We start from the raw sequence: 27,127 nt of genomic DNA, 5'->3' as shown, positions 1-27,127 counted from the left end.
TATTGCCCTGGGGATTATATGGAGCACAGATCAAACAATCCCTTCAAAAAGATTTTATGTTTAGAAAACAAATTAACCCAAAAGTTGTAAAGTGGCGCTGCACTCAGCCCAACACCATCCTTGTTGAGACATGAGACTTCCCATGACTCAATATACACTCCACCCAAGAAAGCTTATCTACAAATTTGGATTTCCCGCATTTCAGTGCTCCCAAAATCCCCATTTCGCAGAGCAGCTTATTTGTTCATCCACACCTTAAGTTTCAAATTTGGATTTTGCCACTGCGTTTTCATTAAAGTTTAGTTTGATAAAATATTCCTGCCATAATTTGTTGTTGCCATCCCGGAAAGGGGCTTATTGGCAATTTTAGAGATTGATTCTATCTCATCTTATCCTCTGCTTATCCGAAGTCGGGTCGCGGGGGCAGCAGCTTCAGCAGGGAGGCGCAGACTTACCTCTCCCCAGCCACTTCATCTAGCTCTTCTGGGAGGACCCCAAGGCGTATCTGGGCTAGCAGGGAGAGACATAGTCTCTCCAGCATGTCCAAGGTCGGCCCCGCGGCCTCCTCCCAATGGGAGGTGCCCGGAACACCTCTCTAAGGAGGCATCCAGGGGGCACCTGATCAGATGCCCGAGCCAACGCATCTGGCTCCTCGATCCGGAGGACCAGCGGCTCTACTCCGAGCCCCTCCCCGATGACCGAGCTTCTCACCCTATCTCTAAGGGAGAGTCCAGACATGCTCCAGAAGAAACTAATTTCAGCCGCTTGTATCCAGGATCTCGTTCTTTCGGTCACGACACACAGCTCCAAAGGAGTGGTACCAGAACCCAAGTTGTGTGTAGAGGTGAGCCTGACTACATCAAGCCAGAATTTCTCGACCTCCCGCACTAGTTCAGGCTCTTTCCCAACCAAAGAGATGACATTCCAGGTCCCAAGACCCAGTTTCTGAAGCTGGGAATCGGATCGCCAAGAATCCCTCCTTTGGCTGCCGCCCAGCTTTCAACGCACCCGACCTCTTTGGGCCCTCTCATAGGTGGTAAGCCCATGTGAGGGGGAACCCACATCGCCTCTTCGGGCTGTGCCCGGCCGGGGCCCATGGATGTAGGCCCGGCCACCAGGCGCTCGCCATCGTGACCCTCCTCCGGAGAAAAAAAATCAATTCCAAATTCCCAGAGCTTTTCCACCTTGAATTGATCGATTGATTACCGTATTTACTCACATAAAAGCTGCTTTTGTTGGGCAAAAATGATGACTGAATCAAGGGTATGGCCTTTATGCGCATAAAAACATGACATGCACAAAACATAACATTTTTTTATTTTATTTTGACCTCTATTAATAATATTCAAGAAAAAAACACATGTACCTTGCATAAAACATGAAAAAACTCACGTTCCCGTCATTGCTCGCTCAGGGCACAGCCATCTTACCTTGGGCGCTGACGTCTAAACCTAGTTAAACGTACTATGACTGGCCAGACGCGAGTGGTCTTGATTTTGAAATAAAACAAAATTCCATGTGGCTCGGTGGCGCAAGTAGTTAGCGCGTCGGCCTCACAGCTCTGGGGTCCTGGGTTCAAATCCAGGTCACGTACACCTGTGCGGACTTTGCATTTTCTCACTGGGCCTGCATGGGTTTCCTCCGGTACTCTGGTTTCCTCCCACATTCCAAAAGCATGGCTGATTTGACACTCTAAATTGCCCCTATGGGTGTGAGTGTGCTTGGTTGTCCGTCTCCTTGTGCCCTGCGATCAACTGGCCACTGATCCAGGGTGTCCCCTATTGAGGATAAAGTGGTTCAGAAAATGAGTTTGGATTGGATAATTTTATTCATCCCGTATTCGGGAAATTTCATTGTGACAGTAGCAAGAAGGGGGAATGCAGATACAAGAAAAAAAACACAGTTACAAGTTAGACAGTACAGTTGCAAAGGTGCAATGGTGTTTAGCTGTCCAAGAGAGGTCTGTAGAGATATGGACCCACAGGAAGTTGAAAGAACTCCACACGCTCCACACATTCGGCATTGATATACAGGGGATTTGTTCCATCGGAAGTCCAGGATGAGTTCCTTAGTTCAGGCTTTTATGTGGTGAGTACCAGTTTTTCAAAGCACTTTCATCATGACTCCAAACACATCTCTAGACGCCCACTGCCTTTCTAAAGAATATCAGGGGAAAGGTAATAAACTGGCCAAGCATGTCCCCAGAGCTAAACTCTATTGCAGTGTTTAACCAACCAGTGTGCCATGAGAGGAACGGCAAGAGAGGAGGGACAAACAAGAGTAGAGAAACGAAACTTAAATAACAATGTGAACCCAATCCTAACAGAGGGAAAGCTAAATATTGAGAGATTAAAATCACTATTACGAAGTTAAAATTGAAATATGAAATCATACATTGTACTAAGACAAGATTCAAATCGCAATATTATAAGTTTGAAGTCATTTTGTTGCTAATTTTTATGTAAAGTAAAAACTCTTCGGGCTTCAACTTTTGTCGACTTAAGTCTGTGTCAGCACAAAACGGCTCTTCTCTTAATGTTAGGTGGTTGAAGTAATATTGGGAGGAAAAAAGTCTTCCTGTTTTTACAGTACAGTGATACCTCGAAATATGGGCTTAATGCGTTCCGGGACTGAGCTCGTATGTAAATTTTCTGTTTTTTTTTTTGCACAGCAACGTGCTCGTAACATAACATAAACTAATTTAAATGAACTTGGATTACGATGCAGACACACTCAAAAATAAATTTAATCTAACCTTAGACTAAACTTAATTCTAATTTTGTTTTAAATTTTTATACCTTTCTTCTTCCGGCTTGGTTGGCTCTATTTGCCCCGCCTCCACCCTGACTTTCAGACGCAACCTATCGAGGATTGTTTGCTTTTGTATTCCCTTCAAAATATTCCCAAAATGATGCACACTAATGTCCTCACAATAGGATAACGCAAGACCACTTGCCAACGAGAAGTAGTATATTCGCCATTCGCACAGACTAATGTGAAAAAAACACTGAAAAAATGCAACGCTCTGCGCAGCGCTCGCAGAGACACGAGGGAGTTGCAACCACAGAGACATTACACGAGGGAGTTGCGACCACAGAGACATTACACGAGGGAGTTGCGACCACAGAGACATTACACGAGGGAGTTGCGACCACAGAGACATTACACGAGGGAGTTGCGACCACAGAGACATTACACGAGGGAGTTGCGACCACAGAGACATTACACGAGGGAGTTGCGACCACAGAGACATTACACGAGGGAGTTGCGTGGAGAGAGACAGTGCCCATGATGTTCTTATGAGCAGCCTCTCGCGTCCGCTGTCTGCTCGTACATCAAAATTTGTCTCGTATCTCAAGATAGATATTTGCTCAAAATTTGACTCGTATCTCAAATTGCTCGTATGTCGGGGCACTCGTATGTCGAGGTACCACTGTACATTGTTTGGTTTCAGGGGCATCAACTTTTGCCGACGTAAAGTCTCTGAGCACATGACTTTTGCGTTAATGAACGTTGCATTAATTATTTTAACATCAGTCGAACTGAAAGCTGCTCAGGGTCTGGGATAGATCGGTGTGAATTTTTTTAAATTTTGTAATAATTTGGGTGGGATTGTTTCATTCCTGAAAATAAAACTTTTAATGAGAACGACTATAATGTTAATGTAGGTGACATAGTTTTAAATTAATATAAATAATAAATAATTATAAAACAAAAAATAATAAAAACATTAAAAATCATTAAAAAAATAAAATAAAAAAGAAAGAAATAAAACAAATAATATAAAGAAGATTTTCAACTGGTGGTGTAACTTGAGATTTTTTCCAATGCAAAAAATGTGCTGCAGCTCAAAAAAGGTTGGGAAACACTGCTCTATTGACCATCTGTGAGTCATCCTAAAATTGAAGATGGGGAAGTGCAAGGTCTCCAACATCCCCCAGCTCTGTGATGTCATTGCGGAAGAGTGGATGAGGATACCAGCGGCGACCTGTGAATCTCTGGTGAACTTCATGCCTAAGAGGCTCTAGGCCAGACATGGGCAAACTATGGCCCGCGGGCCATATACGGCCCTTGTTTTTTGGAACCATCAGCCATGCCTACGCTGTCACACACATGGGACTAGCTGTTACAATACGCAGCAGAAGGAGCAACACCTCAATCCCGCTGGAAATTCGGAGCTGGACAAAAGTGCCGGGAGAAGAAGCAACACGTCTGACCAACCATTCCATCATGGGATAAGATGGAAGAGCTGTCGGCGCTTAGCAGGGCGGAAGCGGAGTCCTGCTCTGCTGCTGTTGACCAGCTCCAGACTACTGAGGAACTGTGCGGATAAGCTTGGAAGAGTGACTCTGCATATTCTCTACCTCGGTCACAGTCTGCAGAAGTTCCCCATCTTGTGTGTGGAAGACTTCCTGTGTGTGGTTCCAGTTGTTGTCCAACTTTACAACGTCTTTTTGAGTCTGTATCCGTTTTAGCTACCGCGACCAAGATGGCGCCGTTCAAGTGGCAGCCGGCGGTGGTAGCTCCATCCACTCTTGCTCGTTTTGTGTTTTTGCTGCTTTTCTGTCTTAATGATCTGATTTGGTGATTCTCAATTATCCCATTTACTTTGCTTTGCTTTGTGCTTTTGCTTTATTGTTCTGTCTAATCACCCTCTGCTACTGTCTTAATGAAATTTCCCGAATACGGGATGAATAAAGTTATCCAATCCATTCCAATACCCTCATTTCCCCGATAGATGGCGCACTAGCCTAGTAAAAGTATGTAAATGTGTGTGGGAGCTACTTGAGAATACTGACACATTTCTGAACATTTAACTTTTACTGTGGACATCCTGACACACATGAACAAGCTGAATGTGAAGCTACAAGAGAAAAAACAGTTCCGCCTTCAAAACCAAGCTGGTTTTATTTTTCAAGCAAATATCAGACAAGTCATTTGCTCATTTCCCCACACTGGTTGCGTTAAAAGAGGCTCCCGCATGTGAAAAAATACAGGAAATCATTGGATGACCTGCATGAGCAATTCTGCCGTCGGTTTTGTGATTTTGGAAAAATTGACAGCTGGTGTCATGTCCTATCTCACAAGACCCGGAAACGGTTCCACAGAAATTGCAGTTGGAACTGATTGATCTCCAATGTGACAAGTTCAACTCCCTGAAAGTCTCTGAGTTTTAGGCTTCATTAAGTGCAGCCAAATTTCCAAACATCCAGAAGATGGCACAGAGGATTCTGGTGTTATTTGGCTCTACATATGTGTGTGAACAGACCTTTAGTCTGATGAAAACCAAGAAAGCACCCCATAAATCCCAGATGAGGATGAGTATGATCATACTTGAGTCCTTTTTTCTGTTAATGTTTCATATGTACTGTTAATGGATGCAGTTTTTTATATGTATCGTATCTTGTGCTGACCCGGCCCGCCTGTCAAATTTTTAAAGTCAATGTGGCCCCCGGGCCGAAAAGTTTGCCCACCCCTGCTCTAGGCAGTGCAGGAAAATAATGGTGACATTTTGGGCCCAATTTTGAGGTTTTCACTTAGTGTACTCACTTTTGTTGGCAACATTTCACACATTCATTGCTGTGTTTTGAATTATTTTGAAGATACAATAAATTTCTGTTATTATCCAAGTTTTACAGCGAATAAATACCATTTCATCGTATCAAATTGTCATTTCTTCAGTGTTGTTCCATGAAAAGATATCATTAGAACAAAATGCAGAAATAAATGGGGTGTACTCACATTTTTGAGGTACTGTAATTTAAAAATGAATCAATGGGTAAATATTTTTATCAAGGAACTAGTCAATGTACATCCGTTGTTGGTGAGTTGAGGAGGTGCAGCTGATATGAGGTGGTGTGACACCGAGAGAGACTGGATACTGTCTCACTAACCAACATAAAATAACTCCGGAAGCCCTTTTTGTTATGCTTGAAGCAAACACTGCTTTTGTGTGGCTCTGAACGTCTTTTTTTAATCTCATTTTTCGGTATTTAAATAGTGTTACCATGTTGTTTAGGGCATTGTGGAATCCGGAAATGCCCTTATTAAAGTATTGTGGAATTGGTCCTTGCTAACATTTATATTGGGGTAGGGGTGGGCCAGAAAGTAGTGAGAAAATTGAGCTTCGACTCATGACCACAAAAGCTGTCTTTTTAAACCCCCTTAAAGAAAGACTTAAGAAATCAGATTTAAAAAATAAGCAGCTTCTGCCTAGAACTCAGATTCAGAACTTTTTTTTAGTTTGGGCTTATTAAGAGGTCGGTGTTGTAACCAGATGGAGGGAATCAGGCAGAGATGGGGAAATTATTTAACATTCAATGTCATAATGCTATTAAATACTGGTACTGATTCATATTTCAATTAGTCAAAAAAATTCAACCCAAAAGCACAAGTAAGGACAAAAATCATCATAATAATTGCCCCCCTCCCTCTCCTTGTGTTTAGCTTGCCTTTGAAGCCATGAGTGTCATTGCTATCGTGACCAACTGTGCAATTATTGGCATGTCTTCTGAAGTCAGAGCTTACTTTCCCAACTCAGAAATGCATCTCATGCTGTGGACAGTGGCTATTGAGGTAATATAAGATGTACGCAATGGCCTTGTATCTGATATGTTTCTCTCACATGCATTATTCACAAAGGTCCGCAAAGTATCTAAAACAAAGGAGTGCCTCATTTGTGGGAACTTAATTCTGCTAATGGTAGTGTACCAACTCAACCAATAACAGATCGGTATCACATCTCCACTTTTTACAAGTAACATTTATAACACCGTTGGAATAGGCTTATTTCATGTATCCACATCAATAAAATTTTCAGTTGCAGTATCACATATTTATCATGAACTATAAACATGGACCTATCTCTATATGAATTCAGTCTATTTGACTATTTTTTTCACCAGCCTTCCAATTCTGGTTCTGTATTGTGATCCTTCACCAATTTGCGGGTTCAACATTCACAGCTTCAGTACATCGCGTTTTTTTTTATATTCAATATAAAAAACAAAGTTCATAAAGATGTCAAATTTCACTCTGAAACTTGCAAGCAGATGTGGGATTAGAAAAATGGAGGAAGTCAGGGCTGCGCTTCAACATTCGGGGCTTCAGTACATCGCGTTTTTTTATGTTAAATATAAAAAAACGTTAATAAAATGTCAAAATTCACGCTGAAACTCGGAAGAGGGGATAAAAATGGCGGAATGCAGGGCTGCGCTTCTGCACTGAATTGGGTGGCACTAAGCACTGAAGAAGTCGTAAAAGAATGATATCAAAAGGCCGAGCAGGATGACATCTTGCCTATTCCGTCTTTGTTTGGATTATGAGTCGCCGTGGAAAATAATGCCTCCCGAGCATCCTGGCATATAATGAGCCCAGGAAAAAAATGAGACATGATGATAGTGACTAAAAAAGTGATGTTGCTATGCTAAAGGCGTAGCGCGCCACTGCTGCATAAATTTATCTCCCAAGTGGCCGGCAGCCCCTGTCAGTGTGGATTTTTTATCAGAAATGCGAGCCCCGTGCGATGTTACGCCGTGGCGCTTATTTGAAAATAGCACTTCTTCGGCGAATTGGAAGGAAGAAAGCATGGGCGAAGGGGGATTTTTTTTCAGAAATGCGAGGCTGGGCCAACGTGGTCCTAAACTGAAAATAGAGCTTGCTCAGTGGACTCCAGTAGCCTCGTGGTAGTGGAGGTGATGGTGGAATGTCCCAGAAATATTTGCAAATGCAAGCTCCGGGCAACGTTACGCCGGAAGCCATCGGACTTGTCTGAAAATAGAGCACCTTGGCCGGGACGCCACGGCCGAGTAACGTAGAAGTTGAGATTCTATTTAAATCCGAGCAGTGGGCTGACGTCTTTGCACTTATCCAAAAATAAAGCCCCCTGGATGGCTAATTGACGGTTGGACAGTACGGAAGAGCGAAGTGGAACCTTAATTTCCCGGCCGGTCTGGCGGTGGTGAGCGAGGTCTGCCCCGTAACCCAGCCCCAGCCGGAACAGTAGGTTAATCTATCAGTTGCAAATGCCTGCGGCAACCAGAAATATATCGAGCATGACTGTAATTTAAATGTCTGTAAGATTAGATTGTAACAAGATGACAAAGTCACTTTGCAATTGCCTGTTCATATTGTATCCATTTTTGTAAGTATAGAAACATCGTTGTCATAGAGACTTGACACTGATTAATCAGACTTTGCCCAAAGTTTGGTCGTTGTCATGGAGACTTGACACTGATTAATCAGACTTTGCCCAAAGTTTGGTCGTTGTCATAGAAACTATACTATACCCTGTTTTCCTATATAAAGACTCACCCACTGTTCATTCGGAGAGAGTTGCAAGGACAACAAACTGTCTTCACAGCTGTTGGAGCTCTCTCCCCATCCTGCAGTCTGGTAATAAACCTATTTCCTTCAAATTGGTCTCACTCTTTCTTTGCCTGTTCCTAAAGCTGTTTTTACAGACCCAACAATGTCTTAGCAATAAAATGCTTAAGAATTGATGTGTCCACTTCCCTCCCCCCGATATGATCACACATATCTCATGTCTCACCATATCTCAAGGTCTAAGACAACTGGTGCACACACGATGGAAGAATTTATGAGGCTTTTTTATTCTTGGCTAAATTTCAGAACAATGGAATACTATGCTTGAACAGTACATTTGGCATTCGGATCGTAATTAAAAAGTGATTACATGATTTGATTGATAATACGAGCATTTGTTAAGTGAGTGAAGATATAGTGGAAGTTTAAATGTGACTGCATAACACTGGCTAGACAGAAGCTTTCTAATCTAATAACTAACTCTATATTAGATAAACAAGCAAAAATGTTAACTGCACAAACTTTTTTCAGCTAAACCATACGTTTTGGCGGGCCAGTGTACCGTTGGTCTCACAGTTCTGAGATCAAGGATTTGATCCCAGGTGGGTTCTGACCTTCTTGTGTGGAGTTTGCAAGTTCTCCCTCGGTCTGTGTGGGTTTTCTCAAATTCTCCAGTTTCTTCCTACTTCCCAAAAACGTGCATGCTCGGCTGGTTGAACCCTGGGTATAAGTGTTAACGTCTCCTTGTGCACTGCAATTGGCTGGCCAACAATTCAGGGTGTCCCCTGCCTGGTGCCCATAATTGGCTGGGATAGTTTCCAGCGTCCCTTGTGAGGATATGCGGTATGGAAATGAATGAATGAATGCATACTCTCTCTTTGAATTTTCCTCCACTCATGCCTACAGGAAGATCTATATTTTATACAAAGGAATTATCCTCACAATGTTGTGAGCTATGCAATGGTTTGTCACTTTGATGTTGCTGTTGAAGAGGTCCAATGTGATTCCTAATATTATTGAAAACTTCACATATTGATGGAAATTGGTAACCACAGTTTTCATGTTGGCTTGGTTAAATTCCTCCAAAGTGGAGACTCCTGGGTGTGTTGACTTCAAATCATTGTGTTGTAAAGGACAATTTGGGCTTCTCTTGTGTTACCATAGGGTACCGTATTCTTTTTTACATTTGTCATTTAAGTATTAATAGTGGAAACATTTTCAACTGATATCTCCCTATTCATAAGTAACAGCCCTTGAATAAATTCACCAGCAATCTTGTTGGAGGCCGCTTCGAGGCGGATCCAAGATGGCGGCGCGCACGGGTGCAGCGGTTCTCTGCTCCAGCTTGGTGTTTTGTTTTCTCAATCTTATCATTATTTACTAACATCTGCGAGGCAAACTTTTTCTACAGCCGCCAGGATTTAATTACTCTCGGGAGGAGATATGATATATCATTCACAACAGATTACCAACGAACCTACAATATCCCCAAGGACATCTCGAGACCACCAGGATCTCTGCCCACTTAGAGTACGACGGAGGCGGCGAAGGGAAAGAAAGCAAAAGCGTGGATGCCGGGTGAGCCTAGCTGCTAAGCTAAGGAAACAACCGCACAAAGCACCGCTTCCGAGTAGCTTCTTGACCAACGCCAGATCCAGCACCCACAAAATGGGCGATTTGGAACTTGATACCAACAGCTTTGTCAGGAACTGCAACATTATTCTCATCACGGAAACGTGGCTACACCCGCAAATCCCAGACACCGCGGTATCGCTAGCTAGCCGCACGCTACACCGACACGATCGTTCGAAAGAATCATGGAAAAGCAAGGGGTGACTTTACGTGTACATACACAACGACTGGTGCTGCAACAGTAGGATCATTAACACACTGCTCCCCTGATTTGTAGCTCTTGGCAGTATGGTGCAGGCCCTTCTATCTACCCAGAGAGCTAACAATTGTCATTGTAATGGCTGTTTACATCCCATCGGATGCTAACATTAGCATGGCACTTAGCCTCCTGCTAGCGACTGTAAACAAACAGCAGCTTGACCACCCTGAAGTCTTTATTGTCGCCGGTGACTTCAACAAAGCATGTTTAAAGACTGTTCTGCCTAAGTTTATGCAGTACGTGAAGTGTCACACCAGAGGAGATAAAACTCTAGACCATGTTTATTCTAACATCAAACATGCTTATAGAGCCACACCCCTCCCTCACCTTGCTGGATCTCGGCCTGTCCCTCACCCCCTCATACACCCCACTCCGGAGGCTAACAAGGCCACTGATAGATCTGGATCTCTGTAAAACAACTTCAGGAGGCAGGTTAAGAAAGAGTAAGACCAATTTCAAAGATATTTAGTTCGGTCTGTTGTCCTGCAACTCTCTCCGTACGAAGTTTGTGCCTCTATTTATATGTAAAAACATGGTGCTGTACAGAGAAGATAACAGAAACAGGGTGTGGGCTGATACGCCCAAACAATGGCAAAGCTGATGTCTTATCATAACTCAACTGCTTTTATAACTTGCACCAAACTGATGCAATACTAACCAGCAATTGCAAAGAGTAATTCAGCATATCTTACAATTCCTTCCTGTTGTGAGTATAAAAACATCAAAACCTCGTTTGTTAGCGACGCTACTTTTGAACAAAATTCTTCACAAATTACTTCGAACTGGAGTTAAGACTGACCAGAAGGGGCGGAAAAACCCTCATGCAGTTGAGGGGAAAATTCCTCCCTTAACCTCCCGCTTGGGACGATCGCCTCATGGCTTGGTGTCTCGGAATAGGAAAGACATATTAATCAGTGTCAGAAAGTAGCACACCATCAGGGTCAGATTGGGGTACGGATTGTTGCATGTGTACACGAGTTAGCATTAGCTGGGTTTCAACAATCATGGTACGTTCGACTGTGGCATTAATGGTACGTTTGATCAAAGCTGAGAAGCAGGGTAAACAACAGGTTAGGATAACGAGCACGAGAGCAATAACAGTTACGAATGGTACTAGGGCTTTCAAAAGAGTCTGTGTCCATGAGCCAGAGAGGAACCAGTCAAGCCATCCTAGTTGTGGAACCGGATCTTTTGTCATAGCGTTCTGTATGTTCTTCATAGTTTGTAGGGCATCATGGACTGAGTAGGAGGCGTTGGCAGGGATGAAGGTGCAGCAGGAGTCTCCTACCATGGCACACACCTCCCTGGTGGGCGGTTATTCTGTCAAGGGCAAGGCGGTTCTGGATAATCATTTGGGTCATGGCGGTTATTTGGACTTCTCGGCCTTGTTGTAGTCGGACAGATGCGTTGACGTAGGCCTGGAATCTGTAGTCGATGGTTTCCAGATGTAGGGTGTTCTTTGCTGTTCCTACCCAGGGGAACAGAGCTATCAGGATTTTGGAGGAACTGACCAGTGTTTGTGTTCAGGGGGAACATCCGAGCCCCATACTGAATCATGGGGGCGGAAATTGAGGCTTCGGCGTTGACGCCTGGTGGGTGGACGTGGGTTGGCGTCGACTGTGGGGATCGAATCTGTGGTGAGGACATATGTGTGGTCGGAGACAGATGTAGGGACACAGAGGCCAGTTGAATTGGCGGGGATGATCGTATACACTTGCCATCCGCATAGCCACCACACTTGGTCCAGTACTGTCGATGATTGGGAAGGGACTTGTCTGATCTCGGCGCACCTGGCGACGTGAACTTGGTCTAAAGGGGTCTTGGGATCCGGTCCACTGAATTTGAAACAGGATGGATAACAGTCTGTTCGATTGTTGCACCGGACATACGTTGCGGGATTGACTGTAGCTGTTAATGCCACCGCGACCATGGTATGTAGGCGGTCGAACTTTGCCGGACAGGATTCTTCCGGATTTCCCAGGATACAGTTGTAGGTGTGGTGTGCGAGTTCTTTGTTCTGGAGGTTGGCCCATAGCTGTGGTTGGGCTATGGCAGTGGGCATGAGGGAACAGACATAACAACTCTCATTGGTTGTGGCATGGGCTTTGAGTGCGGCATATCTGTACCAACTGTTCCTCATCATCAGGTGGTAGTCGTTTTCTTCTTGGGTTTGGACATGGGCAAGGATTGGGTGTATCTCCTCAGGCTTAGGTGTTCCTGCCGGACGGACTTTGAGTAGGCGTGTGGCTGATGGTCTCACGAAGGGGTTCACACCAATCACTTTGGGGACCGTGGCTGGACTAGTAGTGCAGATGGTGATAGCGAAGAGGGGGTCTTTTCCTGGTCGGTCTGGTCGGAGGTATAGGTCGATGCAGCCTATTTGTTGGATATTGGTCGTGAGCTCCAGCATTTGTTCACCAGCTTTGATGGTGGTGGCCAACTTGGTGAAGTTAGCGGTCATGGTGGTAGCTTCTTTGGAAAGGGGCCATGTGATGGTTTCGTAGCCTGTGTGGAGAGGGACCTGGTCCCAGGTGTCTGGCCAGACTCCTCGGACTCTGGGAGCTTGTAGGTACCAATAAAAATAACTGGAGTCGGTCCCGTGTATGCCCAAGTGAGTAAGCTGTAGGGTGAGCAACGGGACTTGGACGACGGTGGGTGTCTTAGTTAACGGGTTGCAGATCTGGAGGGCCCCTGATCGTTTCCGGAACCACCTAGTGGGGCATTCTCCTCCAGTGGGAGTGTACCAAGGTTCCGGGAGTTTCCCCCATGTGGTGGAACTCAGAGCGGTGATGACGATGACTAACCACTTCATTCTTGTACTTGTTTACAGTGGGACTGATGTATCCAGGTGTCTCTTCCTTCGATTTTTACGGCGGTGGGGGTGGCCAAAATCATACGGTGAGGTCCGTCCCAACGTGGAGATGACCAGCAATTTCTTTTTATCACCTTGATGAGTACCAGGTCGCCTGGGGACAGGACCTCCTGTGAGAGAGACAGAGAAGATGTCGGCAGAGCATTTGCTTTTATCACAGTTCTTTCTTGGAACATTTTGCATAACCACTGAGTGAGGGAATCTGTTTCTCCTTTCTCTTCTACCACCAGATCTTTTTCCCACATTGGTAAGTGGAAGGGTCTACCGTTCACTGCCTCAAATGGTGTGCATCCCTGTGCTGTTGGAATGATTCTCATGTATGTTTCTACCAGGCTCAGGCATTCTGGCCATGGTTTTCCTGTGTCTTCCATGGTTTTTCTGAGTCTGAGTTTTACTGTTCTATTGGTTCTTTCAACGAGTCCAGCACTTTGGGGGTGGTAGGCGCAATGATATTTCAGGTTGATTCCAAGATGTTGTCCCATAGTTTGGATCAGGTGGTTCACGAAGTGAGCACCATTATCACTCCAAATGACTCGTGGTATCCCATGGCTTGGAATGATCCTTTTGCATATGGCTTTTGCGACTGCCATGGCGTCAGCTTTCTTGGATGGGCATATCTCAACCCACTTGGTAAGTGTGTCAATGATCACAAGACAGTACTTGTATGTGCCACTTTGGTTCACTTCGATGAAATCCATATTCAGAACCTCGAAGGGATATGTCCCTGTTTGCCTTGTTCCACGCTTGGGTCGTTCATTGCCTTGAGAGTTGTGTCTACAGCAGGTGAGACAGTTTCTGCAAAAAAAAATTAAAGTAGATTTGGAGACCTCTGGGAACGTGCATAGTTTGTTGTACTATACTGATCATCCCTCCTGTTGAGACATGGCTCCTCCCATGGCTCAATTTGGCAATTACTTCAAACAATGATCGTGGGACGCATGGCTTGTCTTCTACTGCATAGAGGCCATTCTTGTGTCAAGCGGCTCCTTCTGTTTCCCATTGTAGTTTCTCTTTTTCTGGGGCGTGATTTTGCATGTCTCTTAGGATTTCGGCAGTGATTGGACTGTGTCTTAACACCATGAAGATAGCCATCTGGATGTTTGTAGAGTGTGCGGCTTCTTTGGCTGCTTTGTCTGCTCGCTTGTTCCCCAATGAGACGGGGTCTTGTCCCGTCGTGTGTGCTTTACATTTGCAGATAGCCAGCTTCATTGGTAGCTGTACCGCTTTGAGGAGTTCTGTGAGAAGCTCTGCGTGTTTGACTGGGGATCCATTGGACGTTTTCATTCCTCGTTTGGCCAACTGTCCAGCAAATAAATGGACTGTAGAGAATGCATATTGGCTGTCTGTCCACACCGTTACGTCTTGTCCTTGGAATAGTTTACAGGCCTCTGTCAGGGCCACTATTTCTGCGGCTTGTGCAAACCAGTTGCCGGGGAGTCGTCCTGTCTTAAGGGTGTCTTTTTGAGTCACCACGGCATATCCGGTGTGGTTAGTTCCGTCCGGGGCTTTTGATAATGATCCATCCACATAGACAATGTGTCCGGTGGGCAGTGGGCTGTCCATTAGGTCAGGCCTTGGTTTGTAATTCTCTTCGGTTCTTAGTTGACAAGTGTGTGGATCTCCATCTTCCTCGGTGGGCAACAGTGTGGCTGGGTTCAGGGTATTACATCTTTGAACTGTGAGGTGTGGTTGGGAGAGCAATGTCGCGGTGAGGGACAGGTGTCGAGCTGGAGATAGAAACGCCATTTTGGTCTGGGTTAGTGTTAGGTTCATCCAATTGTATGTTTATCCTTAGGTATTTCCAATTCAGCTTTCAATAAAAAAGGCATCTGTAGTCACATCACCATTTAATTCTTGCAAGACGAGAATACATCCTCCCGCTCTTCCGGTCAAGATTATTCTAACAACTCGAAGTCCGTTTCGCTAATTTATTCATAAGGTTTTAACGCCATGCCCCACAGAAGTCTAAACATTCGTAGAGTCTCACAACAATTTTGCACAGTTATCAAAACAATTGTAGGTCCTGTCGAATCTTCCCGAAACAGTCCTTGGTTCCCAAGAGCGCTTGTTGTGAGACCATCTTCCGAAGCCGTAAACAGTCCTCAGTTCCCAAGAGCACCTGTCGTGAGTCCTCCGAAGCCGAAAACAGTTCGCAGTTCCCAAGAGCAATTGTTGTGAGACCTCTCCATGCCCATGGCCATTCCCTGTCCTCTTGATGTGAACCAGTCCTTACTTTAGCAAGGCATGCATTAAAATGGCTTTTATTAATGCCAATAACTCTAACATAAAAGCACAGCGTTCAACACATATATATATTGTTTAATATTGTTACACATTCAGGATGAGCATTACTATTCCTAATAAGCAAATATATTGATTAATATAGTAAGCATGTTTATAATAAGGCTTTCTATTCCTAAGTAAGCATTGCAAACACATTTATAATAATGATTATTCCAACAGTTAGTAACATGCTAACTGCGTGACTGACTCGTAGGGTCAGTGGATGGAATAGTATGAGTTCAGCGGAACTTTGGACTGCCATGGCTGCAGCACATATGGCTTGCACGCATGGTGGGAGGGCTTGTGCTACCGAATCCAGTCGTTTTGAATAGAAGGCGACCGGGCGTAGTTTAGCACCATGTTGTTGGAGAAGGGCAGACGTCATGAATCCTGATTTGCAGTCAACTGTTTGAACAAAAGGCTTGGGGTAGTCTGGCAGGCCCATGACGGATGAGTCTAGTATGGCTTGTTTAACGTTGTTGAAAGCTTCTTCAGCAGCTGGAGTCCATTCTACAGGATCTGACAGTTTGAGGTCTTTGTCACTCATGAGGTCCATTAGTGGCTGGGTGATTTGTGCAAAGTGAAGGATCCATCCTCGACAGTAGTTGGCTAACCCGAGGAAAGCCATGACTTGCTTCTTGGTCTTAAGTTTTGGGGCATCTCTGATGGCCTTCTTCCTGTTGTCTGTTAGCCTTCGACCTTATTGTGACAAGAGATGTCCCAGAAATGTGACTTCAATCTGGCAAACCTGAAACTTGGATAATGAGGCCTTGTTCCCTGTCTTTTCCAGGTGTTGGAAAACTCTGATGGACTGTTTTCGGTTTTCTTCTGCTGTTGGGCTTGCAATTAGGATGTCGTCCACATAGATGAGGACTTGTGTGGACTCTGGATATGGATGGTAACTCATGCATCTTTGGATCTCTGTGGAGAATATGGTTGGGCTGTTGCAGAATCCTTGTGGCAATCTGGTGTAGGTGAACTTTCTATTGTCAAAGGTAAAGCCGAACCATCCTTGTGCTGTGACATCCAGTGGGACTGAGAAAAACACATTACTTAGATCAATGACGGTGAAGTATTTCTGTGTCGGTTTCAGTTCGTTCAGCAGCGTGTAGGGGTCTGGGACGTTGGGAGCACGGGACTTCACCGCTCTATTGACTTGGCGTAAATCTTGGACCATCCTCCATCCTCCCCCTGGTTTCTTTACGGGGAAGATTGGGGTGTTGCATTCTGCACGATCACTTTCAACGAGTATGCCTGCGTCAAGCATCTCCCGGATGACTGGGCGAATGCCTTCTTTTTGATCTGGCTTGAGCGGATATTGTTGTACCCGAGGGCGGTAAGAGGTTGTGGCTTCGATGGTGACTGGTCTTGCTGTGGTCATCCGTCCGACATCAGTTTTGGACTTGGACCATAGATTAGCTGGTACAGTGGGGAAATCTGTCTTGCTGTAGAGTAGGTCCACAGGCTTGTCTAGTCATGCGTACTTGTGCGTGGAGAGGATGGTGTCGATGACACAGTCCAAGCCCCTCCTGGTCAATTGTCCAAATTCGGGGATCTCACACCACTGGTCCCCTTCATCGCTGTCTTGCCACTCGGATTCTTTTGTTTGCAGCACAAAGTTGGTCAAGGTTCCAAGATCCTTCCACTCCATGGTGAACAACTTGTTCAGTGAGACATGAGGGCGGTGTCCCGTTGAGATCAGCTTTGCTGATGCCGGTGGGAGGGTCACAGTGGCAAAACAGACTCCTTGGTCGGTTGCATATACGTGGGTAATTATGATTCGTTGAGTGGGCAGCTGTGAGAATTGCTTTAACCACTTGTCGTCCGGTCTCCAGTCTCCCATGAACTTCAGGGTGACATGTAACGGCCATGTTTGTTGTGCCTGTCCTGGTGCTGCCGGGCAGATATCTATAGCCTGTTCTCTCAGACTTTCAGCTACCTTGGCAGAATCTTTCCCGACAATGTCGAGAGAATAGAAGGTGTTGGAAGTGGTGATGTGGAAGATGTTTTCGGTCTTTAATTTTCTGGGTTGGAGGCCATTTTGGGTGGCCACTAGGCTTAGCCTAAGCTGGATCATGATATCTCGTCCCAGTAGGTTGATCGGACATTCAGAGCATAGGACAACGGATGCAGTGACTTCGGTTCCGTCCTCATCTTCTAGGACGATAGCTTGGGAGTAGAATCTTCTCTGTGGGACTCCGGCTACTCCTATAACCTGGAGGGACAGGGCGCTGGGTTTGACTCCTGGAACCTTGTCTGACAGGACGGTCCGATCGGCCCCTAAATCCACCAGGATTTGTCCACTTCTGCTCCATTCAGGTGATAGGACGCCACTAACTCACGGAAGTTTCTGGCCCATTGTTCCGCATTTTCTTCCACATCTCCGAGTCCCTTGCATGCGTCAAGGCATTCGGCCTCGGTCCAGGGTCGGTGGACCAATAGGGTGGGTGGTTGTTGTTCTTCCCCCCACCTTGGATTCGCCACAGCCATCATTGGGTAGGTTTTGACATTTATTTTTTTCTTCCACCATGGTTTGTATTGGGGACTGTGGAGTTCCTCTTCCGTTCCAATAGTCTCCGGAGCTTTGAGGTCGGTAGGAATTGCCGGATCTGGTATGGGCTGGTGATGAAATGTTGTTGTCAGCGCACAGGGCGGAGTCTTCATATTCGGGGGGGGGGGGGTGTATTCCACCCCTCCGAGTGAGGGGTAGATGGGATCGGTGGGCGGCGCCACTGTTGGAAGAGGGTTGGGCAATCTTCCCGCAGTCTGGGCGTTTCCCGGTTTTGTTGGTCTCCGATGAACGTTGGTTTCCTCATCGGGGCTGATTTTCATGGTGGCGATGGGACTTTGTTTTTTGTCTTTTGTTCTTTTTCTTTTTTTCTTCGATGTGTAGACATTTCACACACTGTTCTTTCCATATCTTCAACGCCATTAACTGTTTCTCAACTTCCTCCCTTTTTTTTCCCTTACTCTCCCTTTCCTTCAACAATTCCCTTTCTAAGTTCATCAAACCTTCCTTATCCTTCAAATTGGGACAGAAACCATGTTTCTCCACCCATCGTGGCAGATACAGGCAACTCCCCATATAATGCATCCGCATATATTTCACATCCGGTAGCTCTCTGATTTCCTTTGTCACTTTCTGACCCATGTTAATCACTTACTTTTCCTGTTCTGAATAGTTTAAAACAGACAACACACGCAACAACAATTCTATTCTAAACAGACAACAACAATTCACAGACAACCCACGTAACAACAATTCTATTCTAAACAGACAACAACAATTCACAGATAACACACATAACAAAAAATATAATCTAAATCTCCCAAATCGATCTCAATACTTCGTGATTCACCCAATATCTCTGAACACACCAAGACCACAAGACTGTCTCTTAGCGGAGTCCTTGACTCTATTCTTGTTCTAACTACATTGGTCCCAGACCACAAACTATAATGTTCTACGTACGTTGGTCCCAGACCACAAACTTTTATGTTCTACGTACGTTGTCCCAGACCACGAACTATTATGTTCTACGTAAGTTGGTCCCGGACCACAAACATTCAATACTACCACAGCGATAATACTTATTCAAATTATCACACTTCACGGAGACAGAAATCAAAGGGTGAACTCACGATCTTTCTCGTTCCGAACCTGCCCTAGTTCGGGGGACCCGTCACCAGATCACCGGAGCGACGAGGGAATGTCCGTCGGGTTGACCCTTTCAATGGAGGATGCTGTCGACAGTCTTTATTTTACCCTTCGCAGCGGTCCGTCGTCGCTCCGGCAATTACTGGCGTGTTGGGTCTCGGGCTTCGGCACCAATAATAATAGATCTGGATCTCTGTAAAACAACTTCAGGAGGCAGGTTAAGAAAGAGTAAGACCAATTTCAAAGAGATTTAGTTTATTACCAAACTGCAGTGTGGGGAGAGCTCAAACAGTGCGTACCGCTCACGGTCTGTTGTCCTGCAACTCTCTCCGAATGAAGAGTTTGTGCCTCTATTTATATGTAAAAACATGGTGCTGTACAGAGAAGATAACAGAAACAGGCTGTGGGCTGATACGCCCAAACAACGGCAAAGCTGATGTCTTATCATAACTCAACTGTTTTTATAACTCGCACCAAACTGATGCAATACTAACCAGCAATTGCAAAGAGTAATTCAGCATATCTTACAGCCACAAATAAAGATAATAAAAACATGACCCGAGGCCGCCCTTTCTCAGCTGCAGGACTGTTTTTCCTGCACCATCTGGGAACTTTTTGAACACCACATCCTCCAGGACTACACGGACACTATACTTTCCTACATCAAAAACTGCACAGACAACGTCACTGTTAATAAACGGATACAAGTTTTTCCTAACCAAAAACCCTGGATGACCAGTGAGACACAGGCCCTCATCAAATGCCGTAACACCGCCTTCGGGTCAGGGGACAAGGTACAATACAGTGCTGCCAGAACAGACCTGAAGAGAGGCATTAAAAAGGCCAAGGCAGCATATACAAGGAAAATTGAGGCACACTTCACAGAAAATAACCCAAAGAAGATGTGGCAGGGAATACGACACATTACCAATTACAATGACAATAATGTATCTGTAAACGCAGATGCCTCACTAGCAGAGTAACTGAATCGTTTCTTTGCCCGCTTTGAGACTGACAAATCAGACCCAGTCTCAACACATGCACCACCACCATGCAGCATTACACTGAGGCTTCAAGAACATGAAGTGAGACAGGCAAATAGGTCAACTGAGGACGCCATCGCCGTAGTTCTACACACAGCACTGAGCCACCTGGAGCACCATGGGAACTACATGAGGATGCTTTTCATTGACTATAGCTCAGCCTTCAACTCAACACTATAATACCGGACATTCTGGCTGACAAACTCCCACCTTGGACTATCCTCTTCCACCTGCTGCTGGATACAGAGATGAAGCCAACAAACTGTCCTTGTGGTGTTTGGTGAACAATCACACTAAACACCACGAAAACTAAAGAAATAATCCTGGACTTACGCAAATGCAGCACAGATCTGGCCCCACTCCTCATAAATATGGGTATGCGTAGACAGGGTCCAGTCCTTCAAATTCCTGGGGTCCACGTCACGGACAAGCTCTCCTAGTCTACCAACAATACAGCAGTGGTGAAGAAGGCCCAGAAACGACTCAATTTCCTGAGGGTACTCAGGAGGAACAACTTGGACACTAGGCTTCTGGTAACCTTCTATAGAGCCACTATGGAGAGCATCCTGGCATACTGCATTACAGTGTGGTACGCTGGAAGCACGTCAGCAGACAAAAAGGCCATGCGGAGAGTGATCAACACCGCCCAGAAGATCATCGGCTGCTCTCTGGCCTCACTGGATGACATTGCCAGCCCTCGCTGTCAGGGACCCATACCACCCTGGTCACAACCTGTTCCAGCTGCTGCCCTCTGTCAGACGCTACAGGTCTCACAAAGCACGCATGAATAGACTTAAGGACAGTTTTTTTTCCCACAGCTATCAGGACTCTGAACTTGCGTTAGCAAGACACACAATCCCTTCTGTGCAATAACTTCGGGGTGTGCAATAATATCTTAGATTGTGCAATATTTTAGAATTTACCTTAACAGGATGTGACTATATTTTTATATTACGTATTTATGTTCTTTTACTGGGAAAACACACTTTGTGGAGTAGCACCACCAATTTCATTATACGCAGCTGTGTATGATGACAAGGGCTTTTGATGATTTGAGGATGATGATAAAGCCTATGTTTGTATCTGAATATGAATCTGAATTCAATCAGTCCAAGCAAGCGTCAGTAGGATAGCAAAGCAAAGTAGCACACAATATCAGTTTGAGGAATATGTAGAAATAGAATTCTCTTTCATGGGGATCCTGAAAAGTGAAGGAAAACATGAATATTCTGGAGAGAGCTAAGGTTAAAATGAAGTTTACTTATCAAAAACCAAGATAGCAGCACCCACACAGTAACCCCAACCCCATTGGAAACAATAACCAGCAACAGGAATTACCCAAATCAACCAAGCAGCAGCAATACCTTTACAATCATTCTTGTTGTTTTCCACTGCCTTCACTCCTCAATGGGATCATCAGTTGGGGGCCTGGGGTTCTGAGTGGCTCAAGCAGTGTGTTGACATACTTATCATGTCAGCTTCACGGCCATATCTACTACAGCTGTGTCTAATGGCTGCCTGAGCCTGTACATCCCTTCATTTTTTAAATTTATTTATGGTGGTTACCACTCGCTTACTGTTCATGAAAAATGATATTGTGGCCGTGTTCCGAATGTTCGCTTCTTTTTTGGTAAAACGCACGGTAGATTAGTTTATGCCGCTGGCGTGCTACGCCTTTAGCATAGGCATGTCACTTTTTCGATCACTGTCATCATGTCTCATTTTTTCTTGTGCTCATTGGCGCTCAGGATGCAATTTCAAGGACGATACAAAATCCAAACAAAGCTGGAATAGGCCAGACGTGGTGTTTGTCCACAGGTATTGTGCGAAATTCTAAATGTAATTCAAAGAAACCAGCAAGTGGCAATACGACGTCCTTCTCTGCCTTTTATGCTATACAGCGCGTCATTCTTCTTCTACTTTGAAATATGGCTTCTTCAGGACTCAGTGCCACCCAATTCAGCGCCGAAAAAGACGCAGCGCCATGACTTCCGTCATTTTTTTATCCCGTCTTCCGCCTGCGAGTTTCAGTGTGAATTTTGACATTTTTATGAACATTTGCTTTTTTATATTCCATATAAAAAAACTCTGATGTACTGAAGCCGCCAAGTGGTGAAGGATCCATTATCATTATTAGTATTTTAAGCATAAATAGAACATTTCACGTAAATGTCTTATGTTGAATCTAAATTTCAGCATGGTCTACTGGCTTTCAAGTTTATCCTGGCCTTCTTGGTTCCTGATATTCCCAAACACATTCAGATCAAGCTGGCTCGTCTGGATTTTGAATCAATCGATGCTCTTAAAAAAAGGTAACATCATAACTTGCTGTGCTATATTCATGCAATTGATTTATTTTATTTGAATCTTTTTTATAAGATTTATTCCATTTTAATTTGTTATTTTTTGCTTTCATCAATAGTTTTATCCGTCCATCATTTGTTCGTTCCTCCATCCATGTCTAAGCCTCTCTGAGTCGCAGGTTAGCAACCTAATCAAGGAAGCCCAAACTTGATGGTTTCCATACTTTCCATAGTATCCTCCCCATATTTCAACAGTGCCGAGTTTTGTCCAAAGTCCTAATAAATAATATAACCTAAGTCTCAAACACACACACCTCCACCCTCACACACACTGTCCCCTAGGAGGGCTGGAACACACAGAATTAGCAGCTTTCCTCAGTCCTCTGTATTAAAAGTTTGTTTTCACACCCATGGAATGCTGAAATAATAGGCTAATGATTTGGCACTACTTCATGGATGTGGTTCAAACATCATCACTCTGTCCCTGGTCGGTCACATCTCCAGATTTGTGATTGCCGTCTTTCTCCCCCTCCTCTTGCTTTTACTCCCCTCCTCTGTATTTACGAACTGCTCTTTGCCCTGTGTTTCAGAAAATGTTTGAATTCCCAGTGCTGAGAAGAGTTGCAGAAAGAAGAAAAATGTTTTCTCGGCTCAGCATTCTTTCTAGTAAATCCAAATACCGTATTTTCTCGCATATAAGTCGCCCGCGCGTATAAGCCAAACCCTGAAAGTTGCCTTGAAATTTTTGAATTTTATAATTTCTCGTGTATAAGCCGCCCCCCGATTCCTAATTTTCACGTCCATATTCATGGTTTTAATAGGGATTACAAATGTGTTACTTTGTAGGGAAAATCTTAAGAAAAATCATCACAAGTGGTATTTCTGAGATACTGTATGAATCAAAAGCACATTATTAGGATCAATATCATAAGGAAGTTAATATGCCTGTCTTTGTAAATGCAAAATATCAAATTATTCAATTTGAAAAAAGAAATACGTCTATCTTGATGAGAACCTGATGCGTTTTAATTACAGAAATTACAATGCTCTTACCAGAAGTTTAAGATGTTGTGGCAGCCATATTGCTTCTAATGTCAAAATATCTCAATTCTTTCGATGGTTCATATAACTGCAATAGTTGTCACTCTCGAACAAGAAATAAAACGAAAAAAAAACAAGTTGGAATTTTGTTTTATTTCAAAATCAAGGTTACTGGCGCCTAGCGAAAAAAAATGTAGACGGCAGCACCCTGACCTCATTCAGATGGCCGTGCCCCGAGCGAGCATTGACGATGATCGATGTTTTATGTAAGATACGTTTTTTTCATGAATTTCATTCATAGACATCAAAATAAATTTTGTTTAGCGTTTTATCTGTTTATCTTTTCTCTAATAATAATAATAATAATATTCGGACATAGGCCCTGTCGTCATCGTCAACAACAAAAAGCCTACTTGTCATCACACCCAGAAACTGCGTATGACGAAATCGGTGGTGATTCTCCATAAGCTGCGTTTACTCGGCAAAAGACCTAAATAAGTGATAGTTACGGACTTGTAATTTGGCATTCTGCTGTTGTTGTTGTTGTTAGGTCACCTCAGGCGCCTGATGATTACCCTCAGCAGCGCTAGAGCTGCCACTGGAACGCGGATTAGTTCATCCAGGGGGTAGCCGGAGGTCTGGGGCAGTGCGAATATATCCGGCTGGATGAAAAACGTAGGGCGCCACGTTCCTGGGTGGCAGCTCTGGGTGGTTTTGTTGGATTCGCAGACCGCAACGGGCGGCCTCTCGGGAGACACCTCATGAAGGTTCCAACTGTTGTCTCCCTCATTCTGCTGTTATGGATACAGGTCACTTACCTCTCACTGTCTTTCACTTAGCTTCAGTCAGCTAGTAGGAGGCAGATCACCACCCAAACATCTTTTCATATTACCTCAGAAGGGAATGTGTGTTGTGTTACCGCAAATTTAGAGTTCTGATGGATGTGGGGAAAAACTGTCCTTAAGCCTATTTGTCCGTACTTTGTGGGACCTATAGCGTCTGCCAGAGGGCAGCAGCTGGAACAGATTGTCACCAGGGTGGTAAGGGTCCCCTATGATGTTCCTGGCTCTGCTGAGGTAATGAGGGCTGGCAATGTCTTCCAGTGAGGGCAGAGAGCAGCCGACAATCCTCTGGGCAGTGTTAATCACTTTCTGCATGGCCTTTTTGTCTGCCGCCGTGCTTCCAGCGTACCACACTGTGATGCAGTACGCCAGGATGCTCTCTACAGTGGTTCTATAGAAGGTTATCAGAAGCTTGGTGCCCAAGTTGTTCTTCCTAAGTACCCTGAGGAAATTGAGTCGTTTCTGAGCCTTCTTCACTACTGCCGTGATGTTTGTAGACCATGAGAGCTTATCCGTGACGTGGACCCCCAGGAATTTAAAGGACTGGACCCTGTCTACACATACTATATATATATATATATATATATATATATATATATATATATATATATATATATATATATATATATATATATATATATATATATATATGTATATATGTATATATGTATATGTACCTCAACATACGATCGTAATCCGTTCCAAGACTGAGATCGTATGTCGAGCTTTTCGTAATTCGAGCAAACATTTCCCATTGAAATGAAATTAAAACAAATTAATTTGTTCCAACCCTCTGAAAAAACACCAAAAACAGGACATTGGATTGTAAAAAATGTTTTATTTCTTCTAATTCGCCATATATTAACAAAGTAATAAATAAAGAGTGGTCTAATAGAAATAAAATGTGTTTAATAGAAGTAAAATTAGACGCATTTCGCGGAGGGTAGAGACAGCGGCATACGTGGAGGGGGGGACTTCATCCACGGCACTCGTAAACGAACAAACAAATTTAAATTAACTTGGATTAATATATACAGACACACTCAAACATACGTTTAATGTAACCTTACACAAAACTAATTTTGTTTTAATCTTTTGTTACCTTCGTTTTCCGGGTTAGCGGTTTGCCACGCCTCCACCCTCACGTTCGCTATCGATGGGCTGTTTGCTGTTGTATTTCCTTCAAAATATTCCGAAAATGATGCACACAAATGTCCTCCCAATAGGATAACGCACGACCACTTGCCAACGAGAAGACGTGTTGAATGAGCGATCGTGGGAGCTTCTTTCCTTAGAAAGAATAACAGGAAATGCAATAGCTGAGCTTACGCACATATTGATTGTGGGTAATGAAGTTTTATTCTGAGAAAGGGTGCCATTGGCAATCGGTGTTGTGTGCACGAGTATACTTCATTACCCAGAAAGCCCTCTTTTTTGCCCGCGCATGCGCGTTGTGAGTTTCCTGGTCGAAACTTGTCTTAATAAATCGTTTAGTGCTCGTAGATATCAGTTATACACGAAAGAGATGCGCCAAAAATATACAGTGCGCTACAATGATAAACAGCCTCTCATGTCATGGCCACATGGCTTGTTTGCTTCTCGAAATTTTGATCGTATCGCAGGCGAATTATTCGAGCAAAATTTTCGGCGTACCACGAGCATGTCGTACCACGAGGTACCACTGTATTTATTTATTAACTTGCTAATTACCTATCTATTTATGTCTCACCCTCTCGCTACTGTGACAATTAAATTTCCCAAATACGGGATGAATAAAGTTATCCAATCCAATTATTAATTTATTACTGTTACATGGACCTATTTTGTTGAATAGCTCCCAGGCCATTTGATCCATTGGGCCCAACTCAACACAAATGATGGCTAATTACCCCCTGTTTATTCGTGTTCTTTTAGTTTTTCAACGACACACTCCATTTATTAATTACGCTGTGATTGAATTGCCTGGTGACGTCATCGTTAGGATTTCCTTCAATGGACAGAAAATGCCGTAATTTTATTTTATTTATTTAAAGAGTGACGTTTATTTGTCAATATAGCATCCTTATTCAATTAAATATCAATTCGAATGAGAGGGAGTTGAAATCCACTGCCCGTAGCGGTCGATTGGGATTCGTCGGTGACGTCGTCGTCTTCTTTTTCTCAGTTCATGCGCGCGCCCGTCATTTTCTGCCTCTTTGCCATAAAACCTTAAGTTAGAGGGCAACCGAAATTGAAGCGCGGCTCACTTGACTTCGAAAAGTAAAACAGCGGCTTACTTGACCGCGGTGATCCATAGTGTCCCACTAATCAAAGGAAGTGACGCAAGTTCTCCGCATGCGTACTCGATAAAAGTGCCGAATTTGAGTCTGGTCCGGATATTTTGGGAATAGTAGCGATCCCTACGCCGTACACATTAACGGCAAATTTTGCCCAAAGGACTTTTGATTACTGGCAGTAAAAAACTAAAATCTTCTAGTCGACCTTGAAGATCCTCGTGCAATTCTGCTTCATGGAAGGATGCTCAGAATCCAAAATGCAACTGCTACTTCGACATATCCGTACATTTCCGGACTTTCCTAAACAGGGCATTTTGTTCAGGTAATCAAAATACAACTTTTCAATTTGTACATCAGAAAAATGAATCATGTGATCATCATTCAACCCTCTGCTTTAAATCTAACACAAGAAAATGCTATCACATGAAAACACGTTAAGAGTATAAAGGCAATAATAAGGTCTCACAAAGCACGGGCAAATAGACTCAAGGACAGTTTCTCCCCCACAGCCATCAGGACTCTGAACTTGCGTTAGCACGACACAACTTCGGGGTGTGCAATATCTTAGATTGTGCAATATTTTAGAATTTACC

The 27,127-nt window shown here is 44.1% G+C and overlaps 2 protein-coding genes across 8 annotated transcripts in view; both read left to right on the top strand.

Annotated features, from left to right (window-relative positions):
* ano10a (anoctamin 10a) overlaps positions 1-27,127 on the top strand; it is a 165,342-nt gene that overhangs the window by 98,458 nt on the left and 39,757 nt on the right. For 3 of the 7 annotated variants that reach the window (XM_077599783.1, XM_077599782.1, XM_077599781.1), the window contains exons 12-14: positions 6,448-6,576; positions 22,269-22,384; positions 22,495-22,945. In XM_077599783.1, the coding sequence (XP_077455909.1) occupies positions 6,448-6,576; positions 22,269-22,384; positions 22,495-22,537 (288 nt within the window). In that variant the 3' untranslated portion in view covers positions 22,538-22,945. The other 4 variants (XR_013300166.1, XR_013300167.1, XM_077599784.1 and 1 more) reach the window with 3 other exon arrangements.
* Positions 26,411-27,127, top strand: part of aprt (adenine phosphoribosyltransferase) — a 40,736-nt gene continuing 40,019 nt past the window's right edge. Inside the window, exon 1 of the mRNA XM_077599788.1 lies at positions 26,411-26,856. Within this exon, the coding sequence (XP_077455914.1) occupies positions 26,768-26,856 (89 nt within the window). The 5' untranslated portion in view covers positions 26,411-26,767. The remainder of the gene's footprint in view (positions 26,857-27,127) is intronic.

This window comes from Stigmatopora argus, chromosome 4 (genome assembly GCF_051989625.1).
Source record: "Stigmatopora argus isolate UIUO_Sarg chromosome 4, RoL_Sarg_1.0, whole genome shotgun sequence".
Classification (NCBI taxonomy): Eukaryota; Metazoa; Chordata; class Actinopteri; order Syngnathiformes; family Syngnathidae; genus Stigmatopora; species Stigmatopora argus.
The sequence above is the reverse complement of the archived record's forward strand: the minus strand, read 5'-3'. Positions and strand labels throughout refer to the sequence as shown.